The sequence below is a fragment of the Danio rerio genome, chromosome 16 (assembly GCF_049306965.1).
Source record: "Danio rerio strain Tuebingen ecotype United States chromosome 16, GRCz12tu, whole genome shotgun sequence".
NCBI classification, from domain to species: domain Eukaryota; kingdom Metazoa; phylum Chordata; class Actinopteri; order Cypriniformes; family Danionidae; genus Danio; species Danio rerio.
Window position 1 is genome coordinate 11,487,621 of NC_133191.1, and position 17,512 is coordinate 11,505,132.

Sequence of the window (17,512 nt, forward strand, 5' to 3'; positions counted from 1 at the left end):
AGGATATAATGCCTTCTGATCTTCCTCCATGTGTAATCCTTAGCTGCTATGCTTTTTTTCTTTTTTCATAAACTTCCCAGGTTCTGCAGGTTGCAATGTCCCGAATTTTGATTAAAACACAAAACTAAAACACATTTTTTGAGCTGTTGACAGTCGTATATGTGTCCCACACTGCTAAAAACACTATTAGAACACATATATTTCACTAAAAAGTGAAAACTGGTTGTTTTTGCGTTATTTCAAGCAAATTTGTACTTCCGGTTTAAAATGAATTTTTGAAGCTGCGTCACGGCCATGAGATCTTAGCATCTATTCCAGTGTGTAGACTGGAAGTCTGTACCTGGAAGATCCTTATTACGTCTCTGAGTGTGCTGCATTCATTCATGAGTAAGACGTTTCAATCCAATCAGCGCGCTCTACTATGTATGCAGTGCAAATTCATTAATATGCATGATAGCTTCCAAGACTGTTTGTACCTGAAACAGTGTTCAGACGGCAGAGAGACGACACGTTGTGTTGCCCAGAGAAGTGGGAAAAGAAAAGGAATTGTTTGGAGATACAGGTCATCAGTGTTGCTTTTATAATGTGCTGCAGTGAAGGGTTTGTTTTTATTTTCCCTCTAAGAGAGCGCAGCCGGACTGACGTGTGGATCAGTGCACGCAACATGTGGCAGAAATTTGTACGTTTGTACAGAAATCTTTAGCATCTGGAAATGGTGAAATCCGGATTTGCTGCTCGTCTCCTTTTAAAAAAGATGCAGTTGGTGTTGATATTCCTGTCCCTACAGATTTGGTAAGTGTGTGCGATCAGTGCCCTTTATTTGTTTATTCAGATTGCAAAGTTATAGTTCATATCGGCAATAGTACTCTTCCAGTGTTTAAAGACAGACCTTAGTCAAAATGATTTCTAAGTTACTTAGTTTACGATATCGCTACAATATTATGGGCTGAAAGATCTGCTGTAAATTCTGCTTCAAGTGTAAACCCATGAACACTGGAAGCAAACTATTACCGACTGTCATGTTTAAATTTCGGCGCATTTTGTGACAGAATAGTCTACAAACTACGGCTTTCTGACCTACCGAGTGCATCTGAGTTACCGAGAAATGCAGAGGTTTTTTTCTCTTATACGACATGCGGTATCAAACATTCCTCCATCATTAAACAGTCACCATCTTTCTCCCTGCATGTGTGTTTGTTTTGCTTCTGTGAAAATTAGTGCTTGCCCAAATGGAAACTCCCATTTTTATTCAAATCCTTCCCCTTTTCCCTCCTGCGACACTCCCACCTAAACAGAGCTAGACACACCCACTTTCCTGACTTTTTTCAAACTAGAGGCGTGAAAACACCCTGCTGAAACAGGGGGTTTTCATGGCTCTTTAAGCCAATTGTAATGGTTTGTTTTGATTTGGAATTTCCCCAACCAATCGCAGAGCCCGGGGGATCAGAGTCAGTGCTCCAACTTGGCCCCCCCCGGTCCATGCTTTTTAAAAGTTGCAGGCTTCCCTTACACAGGCTTTGGCTAATCTCTGCAGAACAGTTGCCCTCTAAGACAAAGGTTCTCAATCCCAGTCCTCATGGCTACTCACTACTTCAGAGGGCACCTACGGTCAAATGGAACAAACCTCTGAAGCAGTGAGAGAAAATCTAGAAATATGTGCAGCGAGGGGCTGCAGGATCCAAGATTAAAGACTAAGATTAAAGAAACCGCTGCTCTGCTCTAAGCACAAGTTTGAACACCCCTAATTTAATTTGACACCCTTACAGATGTTTCATTTAGCTATATCTAATCTTCCTCCAAGCAATTAGAAGGGAGACAGAGACAAACAGTTTATTTCCAACACTTCTCCAAATGAGCATAACAATAAAAAAATGCTACAAACATACAATGTGCAGGCCGAGATGTGGTACATGTAACAGGAGGATTCTTACTCCATGGTAAGTGATGGTGCATATTTTGTCTTCTGTAATAAGCATGTCTATATCTCCTCCTTCCCTGTTCTGTTTTACAGCTCAATGCCCTTAAACTACCGCCTTTAAAGAACTGCAGATCAAAATGTAAACGGAGAGTCATTACAACTTGCTTCACTGTCCAAACGCTTTACTTATATAACCTGTACCTTGCTGGCCTCCAAATGTAAGAATAAGTCATTCAGTGTGTCGTTGGCAACAACCCATTTCTAACCCCAATTAAGGAGCCATCTTAAGTCTGTCAGTTGCGTCTTCAAAAATCAGCCCTCTTTGAAGTCTGTTGGTCAATGTTATTTTGCAAAAAAATGTCTGAAAAAACATTTGAAAGGAAGGACAAGAGTGGCTCTCTGAGGTACACTTGTTGACACATTCAAGAACTTAATACGATTCCTTGCATTTGCAAAACTCAAGATCTCAGAAGCTCGAATTCATTCTCTGCTTTTATTTTTGAATGTCTCTCTACACTTCTTCTAAAGCATCTGACATCTTTTTCTCTCAGCGTATAACTGTGATCTTCGAATCTCCTGCTTGGAATGCTGCACTGTCAATGCTTCACATTAACTGCAGGTTGTCCACAGTGATGGCCTCCATGTTGATACCGCCCTCCAGTGCTGTGCGGTAGAGCTCGATGGCCTCTGTTAGATCTCCACTTGTCTCAATGATGGCTATAGTCTCTCCAAACTCATTACACATGATGGTAGGAGTGCCCGGAGTCTGAAACAGAGGAAAAAATAAAAACCGTTGTATTATAAATTTCTTAAACAAAAGCATCCTTGAACAGAGAACCACTTCCGTCTACCTGTGTCAGGTTAGATGTCTGTATCTGAATGACTTGTGGCTGTCCAAGCTGGACCCCCTGTTGGCCGAAGTCTGGTACAGAGTTTGCCAGGTCCATCTCTGAAGCCTCCAAAACAGCAACAGCTACTGTGTTTGTTCCTGTGGCTGACAATTCTCCACTGTGTTCAGACTCTTGTTGCTTTTGAGAGCGAGAGTGGGTTTTACGATGGGTCCTAAGGTTTGAGATAGTCTTAAAGGTCTTTCCACATTCACCACAAGCATGCGGCCGCTCACCCGTATGCGTTCGCCGGTGTTCTGCCAGATGCATGCTTTGAACAAAGCCCTTATCGCAGAACTCACATCGGAACGGACGCTCGCCTGAATGTGTGCGAAGGTGTTCCCGCAGGTGCGTGTTCTGGCGAAACCGTTTTCCACAGATTGCACAAGGATACGGACGCTCACCGGTGTGAACTCTCTGGTGTAGGGTAACACTTGAGGCAGAAACGAACAGTTTTCCGCAGACTGGACAGGGATGAGACTTCCCAGTGTTAGAGCTGGAGCCTCGTGGCCGGCCAGGCCCAAGACCATGACTCAGTTGGTGTAGGCGAAGATTCGCAGGAGAGTTCAAGCGCTTACCACAAATAGTGCAATCTAGATTGGGTTTTGGTATTGAAGAACCACTTTGCTGCTCAGTATCATCGGCCGAACCTTCCTGACCCCTGCCTTGAGACTCCTGAGAAATGCTGTGGGGTTGTGCCAAGCAGGGATGCTCCTCCAGACAATGTACGTCTCGCTGACGTTTGCGCAAAAACCCCTCTGTACAGTGTGGACAGGGGTAAGGGGCCGGTGACCCTGGATGATGAAGGAATCGATGAGCTACGAGTTTAGCAGGACGGATAAAAGTCGCAGAGCAGTCTGGACACGGTGAGGGTGTCACATTGCTGTGAAGATGTTGACGGTGCTGACGTAGATTTGAGGATTGGCTGAAGGCTTTGTGGCAAATGTCACAGCGGTACGGACGGACTCCTGTGTGTGTGAGTCCATGACGGGAAAGATTAGCAAGAGAGGAAAAGGTCTTTCCACACACGCTGCACTGGAACGGTCGTTCCCCTGTGTGTGTGCGCAGGTGGTTCCGCAGATGGATTTGCTTCTTGAATGGCTTCCCACAGATGTTGCATTTGAAGCGCCTTTCAGTCGTATGAGTCGTACGTCGATGGCGCAACAAACGGACCTGCGAGGAGAATCTTTTTCCACAAATAGAGCAAGGGAACTTTGGATCTTCCTCAGTAGCCGGAACCATGCGTTTATCTTCGACTCCACCTCCTTCATTTTTGGCAATCGTTAAATAATTGGGGTCATCTGCCAGCCTTTTCCCTCCATTTTGAGTTTGTTCTGTGTTTGAGGGTTCAACATAAAGCCCATTCTCTGTTGGTTCTGTAGACTGGGAGACCACAGTAATACCTTCAATGAGCACTGGACCTGCATCACTGGACTCATCCTTAGAAGGAATTGTCAGCATCTGTCTGTCTTTTCTCCAAGCAGCCTCTCGTTCTCTTGCTCTTTGGATGATAGAGACGGGTGACTGCTGTGCCAGTACAAACTGGAAAGGGTAAGAGTTGTATTAACTTCACACTTTCAAAAATCAATTGTGCACTAACTCAGTTTTGATAAGTTATGGGTGGATATGTGCTAAATCAGTAGAAATTGCAGAATTTGAGATGTTATTTTAACTTATGCTGCGTTCACACCAGATGCGGAACGCGCGTCAAGCACGAGTGATTTACATGTTTAGTCAATGTAAACGTGCAAATAGACATCCTGCGGCGCAATACGCGCGAATGGTGCGGCGCGAATGACACAATATGCGCAAATTGAGCGTTTTGCGCATTTGACACGCGAATCACTCGAGTTCGAAACTCGAAATCACCGATGAAAGCCTCCGTCATCTAGGTTCAGTTTCTGGAGGAGTTTATGACCTCACAGAGGAAAGCATCTAGTGGACTCAGACACGGCCCTAAACGTATCGATGCTGTTTTTCAGCCTTCATAACGCACATAAACACTGTTATTTTCTTCATTAAATCCATGTTAGCCATTTAGCAACAAAGCTAGAGTCACGGGGCAGACAGAAGCCCTGCCCATCACATGAATCTGCGTCTGTTCTGAAGTGAATTTGACACGTGAATGAAGCGGGGTTTGATGTGCGAATGAAGCGAGTAAACTCGATTGTTCACGTGGCTATTTACACGCGAATAGCACGATTTATCTGTGTTTTCCGCGTCTGGTGTGAACACAGCATTACACATTATAATATTTAGCTTGACTCATATATATTTTTTTGTATCTGTAAATTCTTTCATTAAAATTAACTCTTACCTGAGAGACTGGAGTGGTTGGCTCGCGTACTCTGTGAGTGCGGCGGTGGTACAAGAACTTTGTCATGTTGGTGAAAGTTTTAGCACAAAATGGGCATTTGTGCAGTGGCTCAGATGTGTGGGATTTCCTTAAGTGAGGAAAACAAGTGAAAAAAAGTTGTTTGGTAAGAGAGGACACAAATCTAAAGCAAGTTTGATTATATTTTGACTACAAAGTTAGCGAATGGTAGTACCTGTGTATCATGAGAGTCATTTCAGTGGTAAATCCATGTCCGCAGTCCACACAGAGAAAACGTGCCTCACCTGAGTGTGTGCGCATGTGCGTCTGAAGGGACACTAACTTCTTAAACACTTTGTCACACTCTGGACACTCATGGGTTCCTTGTTCATGTACACGAAGGTGTGCAACAAGCCGATTGGCAGAGGTGAATGTTCTATTGCACTCTTCACACCGAAGACTGCTTGGTGAGACAGGTGATGTCAAACCCAAACCAGCTGAGCGGGCGGTGTACATGCGCCTCCCACCACTAACTCTGCCAACTTTGCCTTCTTCTGATCCATCACTTCTTCCTTCATCATCCTTTGCCCCCAAACTGTCTTCATACCCCACCATTACCCCAGTGTCCCCAGTCTCTTTGTCCTGGCCTAAGAAGTGTTCCCCCTGGTGTTGAAGGAAATCCTCTGGTGTACTAAACAGCAGATTACACTCGGAACACTCGTAAGGGTGGATGATTAAAATTTCCTCATTTTCCTTCTTAACTGCGTTCACCTGACCAGAGGAAGGGAGAAGATTTAAAGTGGTCACGTTGTCCAACCGGATGGGCTCAGCAGGTAAGAGGGGGCTAAGAAGTTTTGCTTTGCGGAGAGTAGATGGGGCAGAACCATCAGCAATCGCTTGGGCAGAGCAGAACTGCAGGCGGAGCATTGCAGAGGTGGAGCCAGGCAGGGAAGTGTTTGCTGGTACAAGCATAGTTCTGGGAGGGGCTGAAGCCTTGGATGGGGTTTCTTGTTCTCGGAGTGCCTTTAAAATAAACGCAACAGTATAAGCATTGACATATGGGGTGTACAGTCCTGCTCCTGGTGGTCCACTAACTTACAGATTTTTAGCTCCAACACACTTGAAGATATTTTGTCCTATGCCAAATGCCACAATTTATATGCAGTTATGGAACGTCTAAATTAGCCATTGCATGCTTGCACTAATAAGACTGCATGAATGTGAATAAGAGACTGCAATTCCCCCTTGATAGGCACTTATTCACCTAAATCATGGGTGTCCAAACTCGGTCCTGGAGGGCCACTGTCCTACATAGTTTAGCTCCAACCTGCTTCAACACACCTCAAAGGAAGTTTCTAGTATATCTAGTAAGAGCTTAATTAGCTTGTTCAAGTGTGTTTGATTAGGGTTGGAGCTAAACTCTGCAGGACACCGGCCCTCCAGGACCGAGTTTGGACACCTGTGCCCTAAGTCAACATAATATTTCATTACAAATATGAAGTAAGGGTTTAGGGGTCCTTCTCGGAATGAAATGTTTAAATAAGAATCTAGTAAGTTTGTTTGGCAGCTTCAAATGTTTTCACCCCCACAGCCACTTTGCATAAACAGTATTAAAATTATAATATTTTTTTTATATATTAAAGTATCGTTATGCATTTACTTGTTTTTGGTATGTGTGCAAAGCATTTTGGGTAAATGGAGGACTCAAAGGACGAAACAAAAGATGAAATAAATTCTGTCATTAAGCATCCTTTAAACAGAAATGTTTTTCGATGAAGCTTGACAGTCTTATTAGGACACATCACTGTGACAGAGAAGCTTAGGAGTGTTTAATTAGGGCTGGAGCTTAATTCTGCAGGATAGTGGCCTTCCAGGAGCAAGTCCTAAACCACTGTCCTAAAACACAGAACCTGCTGACTTAATAAGATGGGGGAACCTTAATAAGATGTGATAGGATAACAGAAACAAAAATCAAACATAGCTTTTATAGCATCTACCCGTGTTAAATCATAGTGTAAAACAACCCCCTTTAGGAAATGATTTGTTTTGTGTGCATGTAGAATGTAGCAGACCTGGGCTAGGGTCAGGATCTGGCCTGCCCTTTGTTCATCCAGAACTAGATTTTGAACGTTGAGCAACTGAATGGGAGTGACTGAACCATCAGGCTGAAGGACATATTCCTGAAACAACACAAAACAAAGAAAGTTCTTTAGTAGTACAGAATTTCTAACCATTAAAATCATTTTGATCCCGATTCTTCAAATCACAAAACTGACTTTTTTTTATCTACGCATATTACAAGTTCTGTTGCACATCAAGACACTTAAAACATAGATCTCTTAGTAACACTTTACAATAAGGATCATTAGTTAATGCATTTACTAACATGAGCTAATCATGAACAACACTTTTACAGCATTTATTAATCATAATTGAACATTTAATAATGCATTATTAACAGTCAAGTCCATGCTTGTTAACATTAGTTAATGCACCACGAGTTAACATGAACTAACCATGAACTACTGTATTTTCATTAACTAACATTTATTAACATGAATAAATACAGTAGTTAATGTATTATTCATTGTTTGTTCATGTTAGTAAATGCATTAATTAACATTAACTAATGGACCTTATTGTAAAGTGTGACCAATCTCTTTAATTATTAATACCTCTGTTTTAGGCTGAAATACTGCATTACAAATGTTGATTTCTTTGTTTCTGTCAGTACTAGACATCTACACTACTGTTTTCATTTTTTTATGTAATTAATACTCATTTCTATTTTTGATTAAACAGTTCTTTTTTCATTTTTATCCTTGATGAGCATTAAAAACATTCAAAAATATTGTTCTGACCTAAAACCTTTAACAGTCTTGTACACGATATGTTTGGATCAGTACTTTACTGTACATACACCATGTTAAAACATTTTACAGCTTTTCAATTGACCTTTTTCTTGCGGAAGTGCATCTGTTATTGCAATTGTTTTAGAACTTCCGATTGAGTGTCCTGTGGGAAAAATGACTAGGAATAATAAACGCCAGAAACAATCAAACTACTTGCTCTGCAAACAAGTGTTTGCATGATTATACAGACAAGGTAGAAAAAGAGAATAAGAGAATATTAGTTTGCAATTAGTTGTCGTTCTAAAATGCCATTTAAAAACAAAGACAGTGTAAACAGGGCCTGAGTGTGTACTTTTCGGGAGCGGATTTGCAACGGGGGCGGGCGGAGGATCGCGATGCCGGTGTTGTCTATCGGACGAACCGTACATAAATACGTACATAGCAGAGCTTGCAAAACTGTGGGGTTTTTTTGTCGACAACACGAACGTTGTCAACATAACTCACTGGAAATCCAAAATGCTTCCACACCGGCAACTTCATTGAAAGAGGAGAGGGTTTAAGTTCTGTCGACGGGTCTCCTGTGTCTGCAGTTTAACAAGCACTTCAACAAGCCAGTTTTTTTCCCGCTTGGCAAGCCAAGCTGACGTGACATGGGGGAGTGGCAGCATCGACGATTCTATTTTTTGATTCGATAATCGAAGTTGAGCATAAATTTCGATCGATTTCGATTAAAAATCGAAATCGTGGCACCCTTAGTGGAAAGAGAATGTTTCATACCCTTCACCGTACTTCTCAGTGTCGACATTTCAGTTTGCATCGATACCATTGTGTTAGAGAATTCCGCCTTCACGGCTTGAAGTTCACTTTTGATGGTCGATAAGTCATCGCCAAGCACGGACCGTAGTTCGGAGCAAAATATTTCTGCCAGATCCCGGCGTAGTGATGAAATTATTTCAGTTTTAAGAGTCTGAATGTCGCCTGAAGCTGTATCGAGCTCAGACCGTTGCCCCCCCGCAGCCATATCATGTTCATCCGAGGACGCGTTAGATGTTGCACGCAGCTGTTGCGATGGCTGCACGTTAGCCCCTTTATTGCCTTTAGTTTTCATCTTCGTTGTACATGTTTAGTTTAAAATGAACTCCGTTAGGTGCAATTAACTGCAGGCACTTGATACTAAGTAAAAATGTGCATTAATTCAGAAAAATTACAAATTCTGCAGGACCTCCTAGCGAACACGTCCTACTCCATAGCTCACCTAACCGGAAGTCCATGTTAACGATTTCCAGCTTTCTTCAAAACATCTTTAACATTCAACAACAGATAAAATCTCATAAAGGTTTGAAACAAGTAAAGAGTAAATAAATTATGACATTTCCTTTTTTCATCTCTTTAACTAGTTTTGTCCCTGTTGCTATTTTTAAATGAACAATTTCCTAATAAACCAAATCGAAAAACTGATTAGAATTTCATTCACCCCTAAACATACTTTACAATTGGAACATTCCCAAATGAACCGGAACCCAATGGAATCAAATCAAACCAAAAGCAGATCCAAATGCGACTCTGAATGTTTCTGTACTCACTGTGCCGGCGCTCAGGCTACTATGAGTGCTGCTTCTGCTGTGTGTCTGTCTGTGTGCCAGCCATAGTTCAGGTGTGTCAAAAAGAGCCAGGCATTCCAGACACTGATACTGGATTGGCACTTCTGCATCAACAGCGTCCACTTCTGTGACCTCGCATAGCTCTGAAAAGGAGGCATTATTAATTACATGCACTTCCCGAATCTCCAGCGCACATACTGAACAGCCCTACTCACCCTGGCCCGCCTCTCGCATGTGCAGCTCCTGATGCAGCAGCAGTTCATCTGGGTTCCTCAGGATGGCTCCACACTCCAGGCACTGATATTGGCTCTCCGTCGGGTCACAGTCCTCCAGGCTCGGCAGGACCTCTACCTCCTCCGCGCCAGTGTGGATCTGCTGGTGCACCAGCACGTCCTCGAGGGTGTTAAAGAGCTGCTGGCACTCACTGCACATGTACTGATGCTCCACAAACTCCTGCTCACTCATGGTGATGGCAGAGTTTATTGTTACTCAAACTGTTTAAGATGCAAAGACTGTCCTTGTGCTGAAGAGCAGATGAAGTGCTTGGGTCAAAGTGAGTCTCAGTCAACTCCTTCAGTGTGCATTACCCGGCCAGATATCGATCACGCTTTACCAATTGACCTAAACACAAAAAAAACAACAACATTGAGAAGATTTACACAATCTATGAATTGAAGCTGCAGAATGTAACTTTTTGTTTAAAAAAATAACTAACTGTATTTAATAAGCAAGTTGACATCATGAATTCATCTACTAAATATGGTTTTATCTTTTCTTGTATAAAACAAAGAATCTATTTTTGTGTCATCTTGGATATTTTGGAGCATCGAAAAAGTTTCTTCAACATTTTTTTGTCTGTACTCATGAGTGTTGTGCAGTATTTTAATTCTGTAGGGTATATAGTACGATTCTGTCTGTGAGTGTAAAAACAAAGTTGATAACCCAGATTAAAATCTGTTCAAAGATAATAGGAAAGCCTCTTGAGAAATTATATGACTGATCGTGTTACAAGAACCTCACAAGGCTGACAAAGAACATCATTTTGAACCCTAGTCATGTGTTGAATCATGGCTTAGTCCCTTTATTAATCTGGGGTCGCCACATCGGAATGAACCGCCAACTTATCCAGCATATGTTTTACTTAGCGGATGCTCTACCAGCTCCAACCCATCACTACGAAACTTTCATACACACTCATTCACACACGTACACTACGGACAATTTAGCTTACCTAATTCACCTATAGCGCATGTCTTTACATTTGTGGGGGAAACCGGAGCACCCAGAGGAAACCCAAGCTAACATGGGGAGAGCATGCAAACTCCACACAGAAATGCCAGCAAGCTTCTTGTTGTGACGCCATTGTGCTACCCACTTGTGCTCGCCCAGTCCCAAGTTTTATTCATTCATTCATTCATTCATTTTCTTGTCGGCTTAGTCCCTTTATTAATCCGGGGGCATCACAGCGGAATGAACTGCCAACTTATCCAGCACGTTTTTACACAGCAGATGCCCTTCCAGCCGCAACCCATCTTTGGGAAACATAAAAACACACTCATTCACACACACACACTCATACACTACAAACAATTTAGCCTACCTAATTCACCTGTACCGCATATCTTTGGACTGTGGGGGAAACCGGAGGAAACCCACGCGAACGCAGGGAGAACATGCAAACTCCACACAGAAACGGCAACTGAGCCGAGGCTTGAACCAGCGACCTTCTTGCTGTGAGGCATCAGCACTACCTACTGCGCCACTACGCCGCCCCGTCCCAAGTTTTAAAAAAATGAAATTAAAAAAAGTAATTCATACGTCAGGCTGTCTTAGAGCTGAATAATGAAAATAAATTAAGTTTTCACTAAAATATGGAACCCGTTTCTAAGTTTTTTTGTGTAAGCTAGTATTTTACACTATTTCGAAATACTCAAAAGAGTATCTGTCGGTGTTTTCAAACTATTATATTTGATTTACCAAAGTCACACAAGTGGGAATTTCACATCTGTCACATCCATAACAGAGAGATGTCACATACATAACCAAGCTCTTTCCTCATAAATGCAAAAATATTTAATAAAATAAATGTAATATTTTTTGTTTTATAGTGAGCCATCAATCATCTTTTTGATTATCATTGTTTCTTTTAGGTTGTGCAGTTTAATTAACATAATTTCTAAAAAATATGTTGTATACTGTAAACTCGCAGGGCCCTATCATACACCCGGTGCAAAAAGGTGCAAGATGTGTTTTGTTGCTATTTTCAGAACAGCGCAACCCTAATTTTCCCGTTTTGTGCGACATTGTTTAAATAGCAAATCTATTTGTGGATTCTTGTATGTTCCGGTGTAGAAAGGAGGTGTGTTAAGGTGCATTGTTGGCTCGTTGCTATTTTGTGGAACTAAAATGGACCGTGCAATAGACCAGCTGAAAGCAGGACTAAAGCCCAGCACAGAGCGCAATGAGCGAGTTTTGCGTCTCGCTAACACATTGCACAATACACACAAGATCTACAGAAATATGCAAAATATCTTTACAATAAAAAACTATTAAAGGATTAAAATATTACAAATATAATTATTTTCTAAATAAATTTAAAAACCACTACCTCCATGCCCACTTCCTCTCGGGGGGGCCTTTTCAGTTTATTCACGACAACTCTTTTCTGTATAATGTTATTATTATTAGCAGTATTATTTAATATATGTATATTTATTGTATTCAAAACAAGCTTAGATTCATCCATCTGTCAGGTTTTGGATCATATGAGGCATAGGACGCATGTTTGGATATAATTCGCATGTTTTTTGGCCACACTTTGTTATTATTGTTATTATTGTTCATTTATTCGTTTGGTGGAAATTATACTTTAGTAATAGTTTTGAAACAAATCTTTGGACTTAACAAACAAAATTAAATATGTAGGCTAATGGATGTCTTCAGTGGAGAGCCTACAACACTGTTTCCTTATCCACAAAAGAGAGAAAGATAAAGTAAAGAGGCTGGATGGAAGAGGCTCGTTCTTTATCCTCGCCCTGCAGATGGTCTGTTCAACTGTTTTCTCCCTAGTGAAGCGTTTAGTTTTTCCACTTACAAAGTTGCCATGCAAATAGCAAATGCACCATGGCGTGATGCATTTGACTTTTAAAGGTAATGGGATGAAACTCTTATTGGTTTATTCTCAAAATACACCCATAAGTCAGTAAGAGAATAAGCACAACCCTGTTAGACCATGCGCCGCAGCGTAAACCCATACTTAAAATAGCAAAATTGGATTCGGACACGCACAAAATGCTTTTCCCCCTGTGCTTTAGACTTTGCGCCTAGATCGTTAAAATACAACCCACAGACTTTTTTGGTCACATCCATAACGCATCTTTATTTTCCTCATTTAAAGTACAAAACATGTTTACAGACTGTTTTTTTTCTTGTCCCTTAACTCTATGGTCAGTTTTTCTGGAAAATATAAACAAAAGTTTCAATATAATGTTAACATATACCTTCTATGTGAATTTATATTTTAAGTTTTTACTGCAAACATCATATCCAAAACGCTGGAATTGCTCCCATGTAAAATAATTTTTTTGTAAGAAGTATTTATCATGCTGTTTTGCAAGAAAAATTTCAGATGCAAGACAAGTCTGACAATAAAGTTGATTATTTAAGGTGAGCCGATAAGCATTTATACTGAGACTAATCTAAATAATATGAATGTAAACATGTATACTAAATCTGCAGTATTGAACTGTATTTTGTGCAGGATTAATAAAATGCATTTAATAATCGAGTACACTATGAATCTATCCGATTAATGAATCAAAATGTCCTGCTGACAAATGGGTAAAACCCACTTGTTTGAAGGTTAGGGGCAAAGTGGGAAGATGTGATGCTTAAATAGCGTCTACCGATACATTAAGTGATCATTGCTCTAGATCAGGGGTGCCCAAACTGTTTCATATGAAGAGCCAAAAACCAAATATCAAATATCATAAATATACCAAACTATATTAAATCAAGGTGACGCAGTGGCGCAGTAGGTAGTGCTGTCACCTCACAGCAAGAAGGTCACTGGTTCGAGCCTTGGCTGGGTCAGTCGGCGTTTCTGTGTGGAGTTTGCATGTTCTCCCTGCATTCGCCGGGGTTTCCTCTGGATGCTCCGGTTTCCCCCACAGTCCAAAGACATGCGCTAGAGGCGAATTGTGTAAGCTAAATTGTCTGTAGTGTATGAGTGTGAATGAGTGTTTGTGTGGATGTTTCCCAGAGATGTGTTGCAGCTGGAAGGGCATCCGCTGCCTAAAAATATGCTGGATAAGTTGGCAGTTCATTCCACTGTGGCGACCCCGAATTAATGAAGGGACTAAGCCGACAAGAAAATGAATGAATATTACATCAAATTTGTCATGGGTAATTTCCAAAATATTTTCAGATTATTTCAAAATATAAAATAAATAGAAAACATAACTTAAAATTATTAAAACATCATAGCTTTTTTTATGATAATGTATTGCAATAAAACAATCACATTTATAACAGTGGAGTTCAAAGCTGAATACACTAGTCAAGCAGAATCTGCCTTTGACTTGATTTGCTCACTAAAGTCTCTGCATTGTGGTGTGACAATTCGTACATTTAAACAAAACCTTATTCATTTACACCATTTAATGTTAGTTAGCTTTTAACAACAAAACAAACAAACAAAATTTTATTGCCAACGTTGACACCATCCCTATCATTCTCCCTCTCTTCTTATATGGGATGGCAGGCCAAATTAAAGGTTGCCATGAGCCAACTTTGGCCCGCAGGCCCTAGTTTGGCCATCTTTGCTCTAGATAATATAATTTACAAAAAAATATAATTTTAAGATTTACATGCAACTTTTAGCACATATAATACAACTACTGTTAATCTATTCTGTAAATTATGGTTAAAAATGTTGAATGCTTTTGTTGTCACATATTATTTTTTGCTCAGGAAAACAGTAGGACACGAATGTTTCTTTAAATACTATTACTTAGTATATAGCATGTATGTATATATATATATATATATATATATATATATATATATATATATATATATATATATATATATATAGACAAAAACAGCAAGCCAATGACTATTTCTTAATGAAACACATCTAAGAATTAATACTAGATTCTGTCAGTGGTTTTCACAGACGTGTCCCTACTTTTTGTCAATAATGTCAAGACTTTTTATAAAACATGCATCTAATGTTTCAGTTATATAGATATTGAATAGTATGTACTTGTGGCTTTCTCATATTTTAAGCATGAAATGCATGCTTTACAGCTCTTTATAATTCAAATAGTCAACAAGTGCACTCCATCAGGAATATTACTGTCATCACAAGTACTGCACTGATGCAGATGAGGAAATCAAACTGATTGAAGACAGTACACCCTAAAATCAAGAGATACTAGTCCAGCGCTAGTCGTACCGTTCTCGGTGCACACAGGCAGCAACATTTAGCGGGCTTTATGCGAGTTGTTTACCTTGTGGCGAGCAGTTGGCGGCGCTCTTCGGATTTTGCCAGAGCTTGTGGAGCGCACCGCGGTCTCCTGCGAAAGCCACCCCGCTGTATGGCGGTCGTCAGGCGGCGCTCTTCACTTTTCCCCGCAGGTCTAAGAGCGCTGAAAGGAGGCCTTCTTTCCTCAACCGTTTCCGAGCTTCACCGCGCGCGCTGCAGTTGGGCAATCCCTCGTGCAGCGCTCGTCGGTCCCGCTGAAGCTTTCCCGTGTTCACGACGCGTTTCTAACCGCAACGGACCGGTATTGTGTAGCGCGACGCACTGTTTGTTGAGTATTTTGGCGTAAACACGATCGTGGATGTGGAAATGTGCCGTTTGTCTGGCCTCTGTTCCTTGCTCTGTGTTAGTAGCCCCGCCCCATGGGGGTTCGCGTGCGGCTCGAGCGAGGCGGTGATTGGACAGAAAACTGTCTGTCAAACTCAGGCAGTCGAGATGGAGACTGGTGTTTCGGATGCTAGAGTGCTTGTTTACAGTTTTGGCAATTTAATCATCAATAAATATCATACGACCATTCATCTGCAGCCAAGTTTGACGTTCATTTGACTGGATTATTGCTTTTCATGTCAGTTGTGATGCAGTGATTTTCAATAATTCACCTTTTGAGATTAAATGGAAATTATTTTGTGATTAAAAAACTGTGATCAGTTTAAAATAAGTGATGAACGTTATACCTTTGCTTTCAGTTTATATGGCTTGTTAAATAGGTCATATTTAAGAAATGTGTTAGAAATGTATTGTAATTGTAAATACAATTTACTACAGGGGTTTTCATACAGGTCAAGAGCCACTAAGGAGGTCTGCGGAAATCTTTGGAGAATAAACCTAAATAAATGTAAAATAATTTGTAAAAATTATCATGATAAAAAATGAAACTTTAGTTAAATGTATTCCAGAAGAACTGTAAAAATAAATAAATTGAACATCGAGAAACATGTTTAAACATAGTTAAATAAAAATGGCATTGTAATATTCTAATATCAGTAATTCTAAAAATAATTTTCTATCAAATAAGTATCCAATATTTGTTTAAATCATCAAATAATAGCTACATTTGATAATATATTGATTATAAACCATGTCTTAAATGTTAATAAATAAATACAGAGCTATAATAGACAACTAACTAGACACATTGTATACTGTGAATTTGAGATAGATAGACAGACAGACAGATAGACAGATAGATAGATAGACAGATAGATAGATAGATAGATAGATAGATAGATAGATAGATAGATAGATAGATAGATAGATAGATAGACAGATAGACAGATAGATAGATAGATAGATAGATAGATAGATAGATAGATAGATAGAAAGAGGCCTGCTATCATCTCTGACTCACATTTGGGTGTAAATGTCAAATAAGAGATTGAAAACCCCTTGTTTAATTGAACTTTTCGCACAATGCTATTGCAGAATATTGTAGGTTCTTGTCATGAAAAATTGAAAACCTGGACTTTCTTATGCTGCAGGATCTGTGCACGTGAGGGCATTGTTGAACTTCATTGCCCAGAAGACAATGCGCACAGAGCGTCACTGTGCGTCAGCTCCAGTTGCCCAGCCACAGAAGAAAGAGGAGGCGCAGAATCCTAACGAGACTTCAGCTATCTTTATTTTTTTAACGATTATTGTTGTTTAAATTGACATATCTACCACGCGCCTGGGCCAGTCTACCGGCACACTTTACCCCCGCTCTGGCACATTTGCAACCCGAAATGAGCGGCAGCGGGCGGCCCAGGACTAGCTCGTTTGCTGAGCCTCCGGGGGTTCCGGGAGCCGCTGCAGCCGCCGCCGGATCAGCCGTCGCCGGTGGAAGCTCATCAGGAAAGACGGGGGGCGCGCAGGCCTCAGGCGGGAGTTCGTCTGGTTTCGGAAACCTAAAGCTGGGCAGTGAGTATCATTCAATGACATCACACGACAATCCCAGTAAATGTGATATTAGGAAACTAATACGGTCCCAAATGCTGGATCGGGCTGCGTGCTATTCATTAATTTGCCTGGTTATTTTGCCACGATCGCGTTAACCTACTTTAGGCGGCTAACTGGCTAAGCTAACGTGAGCTTGTTTTTGTAGACGGATCAAGGGCTTTGATTGCGCTAACTACACTAGCTCGACAATCCTTCACCAGAGCAAGAACTAAACACATCTGCAATGAACGATACAAGTGCATCATATTTTCCCTCAATTTGAGCCCTGCTTTAAATGGAATCCGGGGTTTATTGGATGTTCAGACGTCGGCTGTATTCCTCAAGCTGTGCTCGTTGGGTAACAAAGCTCAGTTAGCCCAGCCGGCATCATCTAACTCATTGTATCATTTAGTTTTGCATTTGATTTAAATATTTTCACTCAGTTTGACACCGAATACGTTTAGTCGTATTGTAAATATGC

At 40.8% G+C, this 17,512-nt stretch overlaps 2 protein-coding genes across 3 annotated transcripts in view; one reads left to right on the forward strand and one right to left on the reverse strand.

The window, feature by feature from the left end:
* Positions 1-1,814: 1,814 nt before the first annotated feature.
* znf526 (zinc finger protein 526) lies at positions 1,815-15,462 on the reverse strand. Its single transcript, XM_689335.11, has 8 exons — positions 15,086-15,462; positions 9,788-10,193; positions 9,555-9,715; positions 7,192-7,299; positions 5,355-6,142; positions 5,123-5,249; positions 2,770-4,347; positions 1,815-2,684 (listed from the first exon to the last, which is right to left on the reverse strand). The coding sequence occupies exons 2-8, from the start codon at positions 10,035-10,037 to the stop codon at positions 2,523-2,525; spliced, it is 3,174 nt and encodes a 1,057-aa protein (XP_694427.5). The 5' UTR covers positions 10,038-10,193; positions 15,086-15,462; the 3' UTR covers positions 1,815-2,522.
* Positions 15,463-16,674: 1,212 nt separating this feature from the next.
* gsk3ab (glycogen synthase kinase 3 alpha b) overlaps positions 16,675-17,512 on the forward strand; it is a 47,512-nt gene continuing 46,674 nt past the window's right edge. Inside the window, exon 1 of one of the 2 annotated variants that reach the window (XM_009292086.5) lies at positions 16,675-17,013. In XM_009292086.5, the coding sequence (XP_009290361.1) occupies positions 16,839-17,013 (175 nt within the window). In that variant the 5' untranslated portion in view covers positions 16,675-16,838. 2 annotated transcript variants of the gene reach the window in all.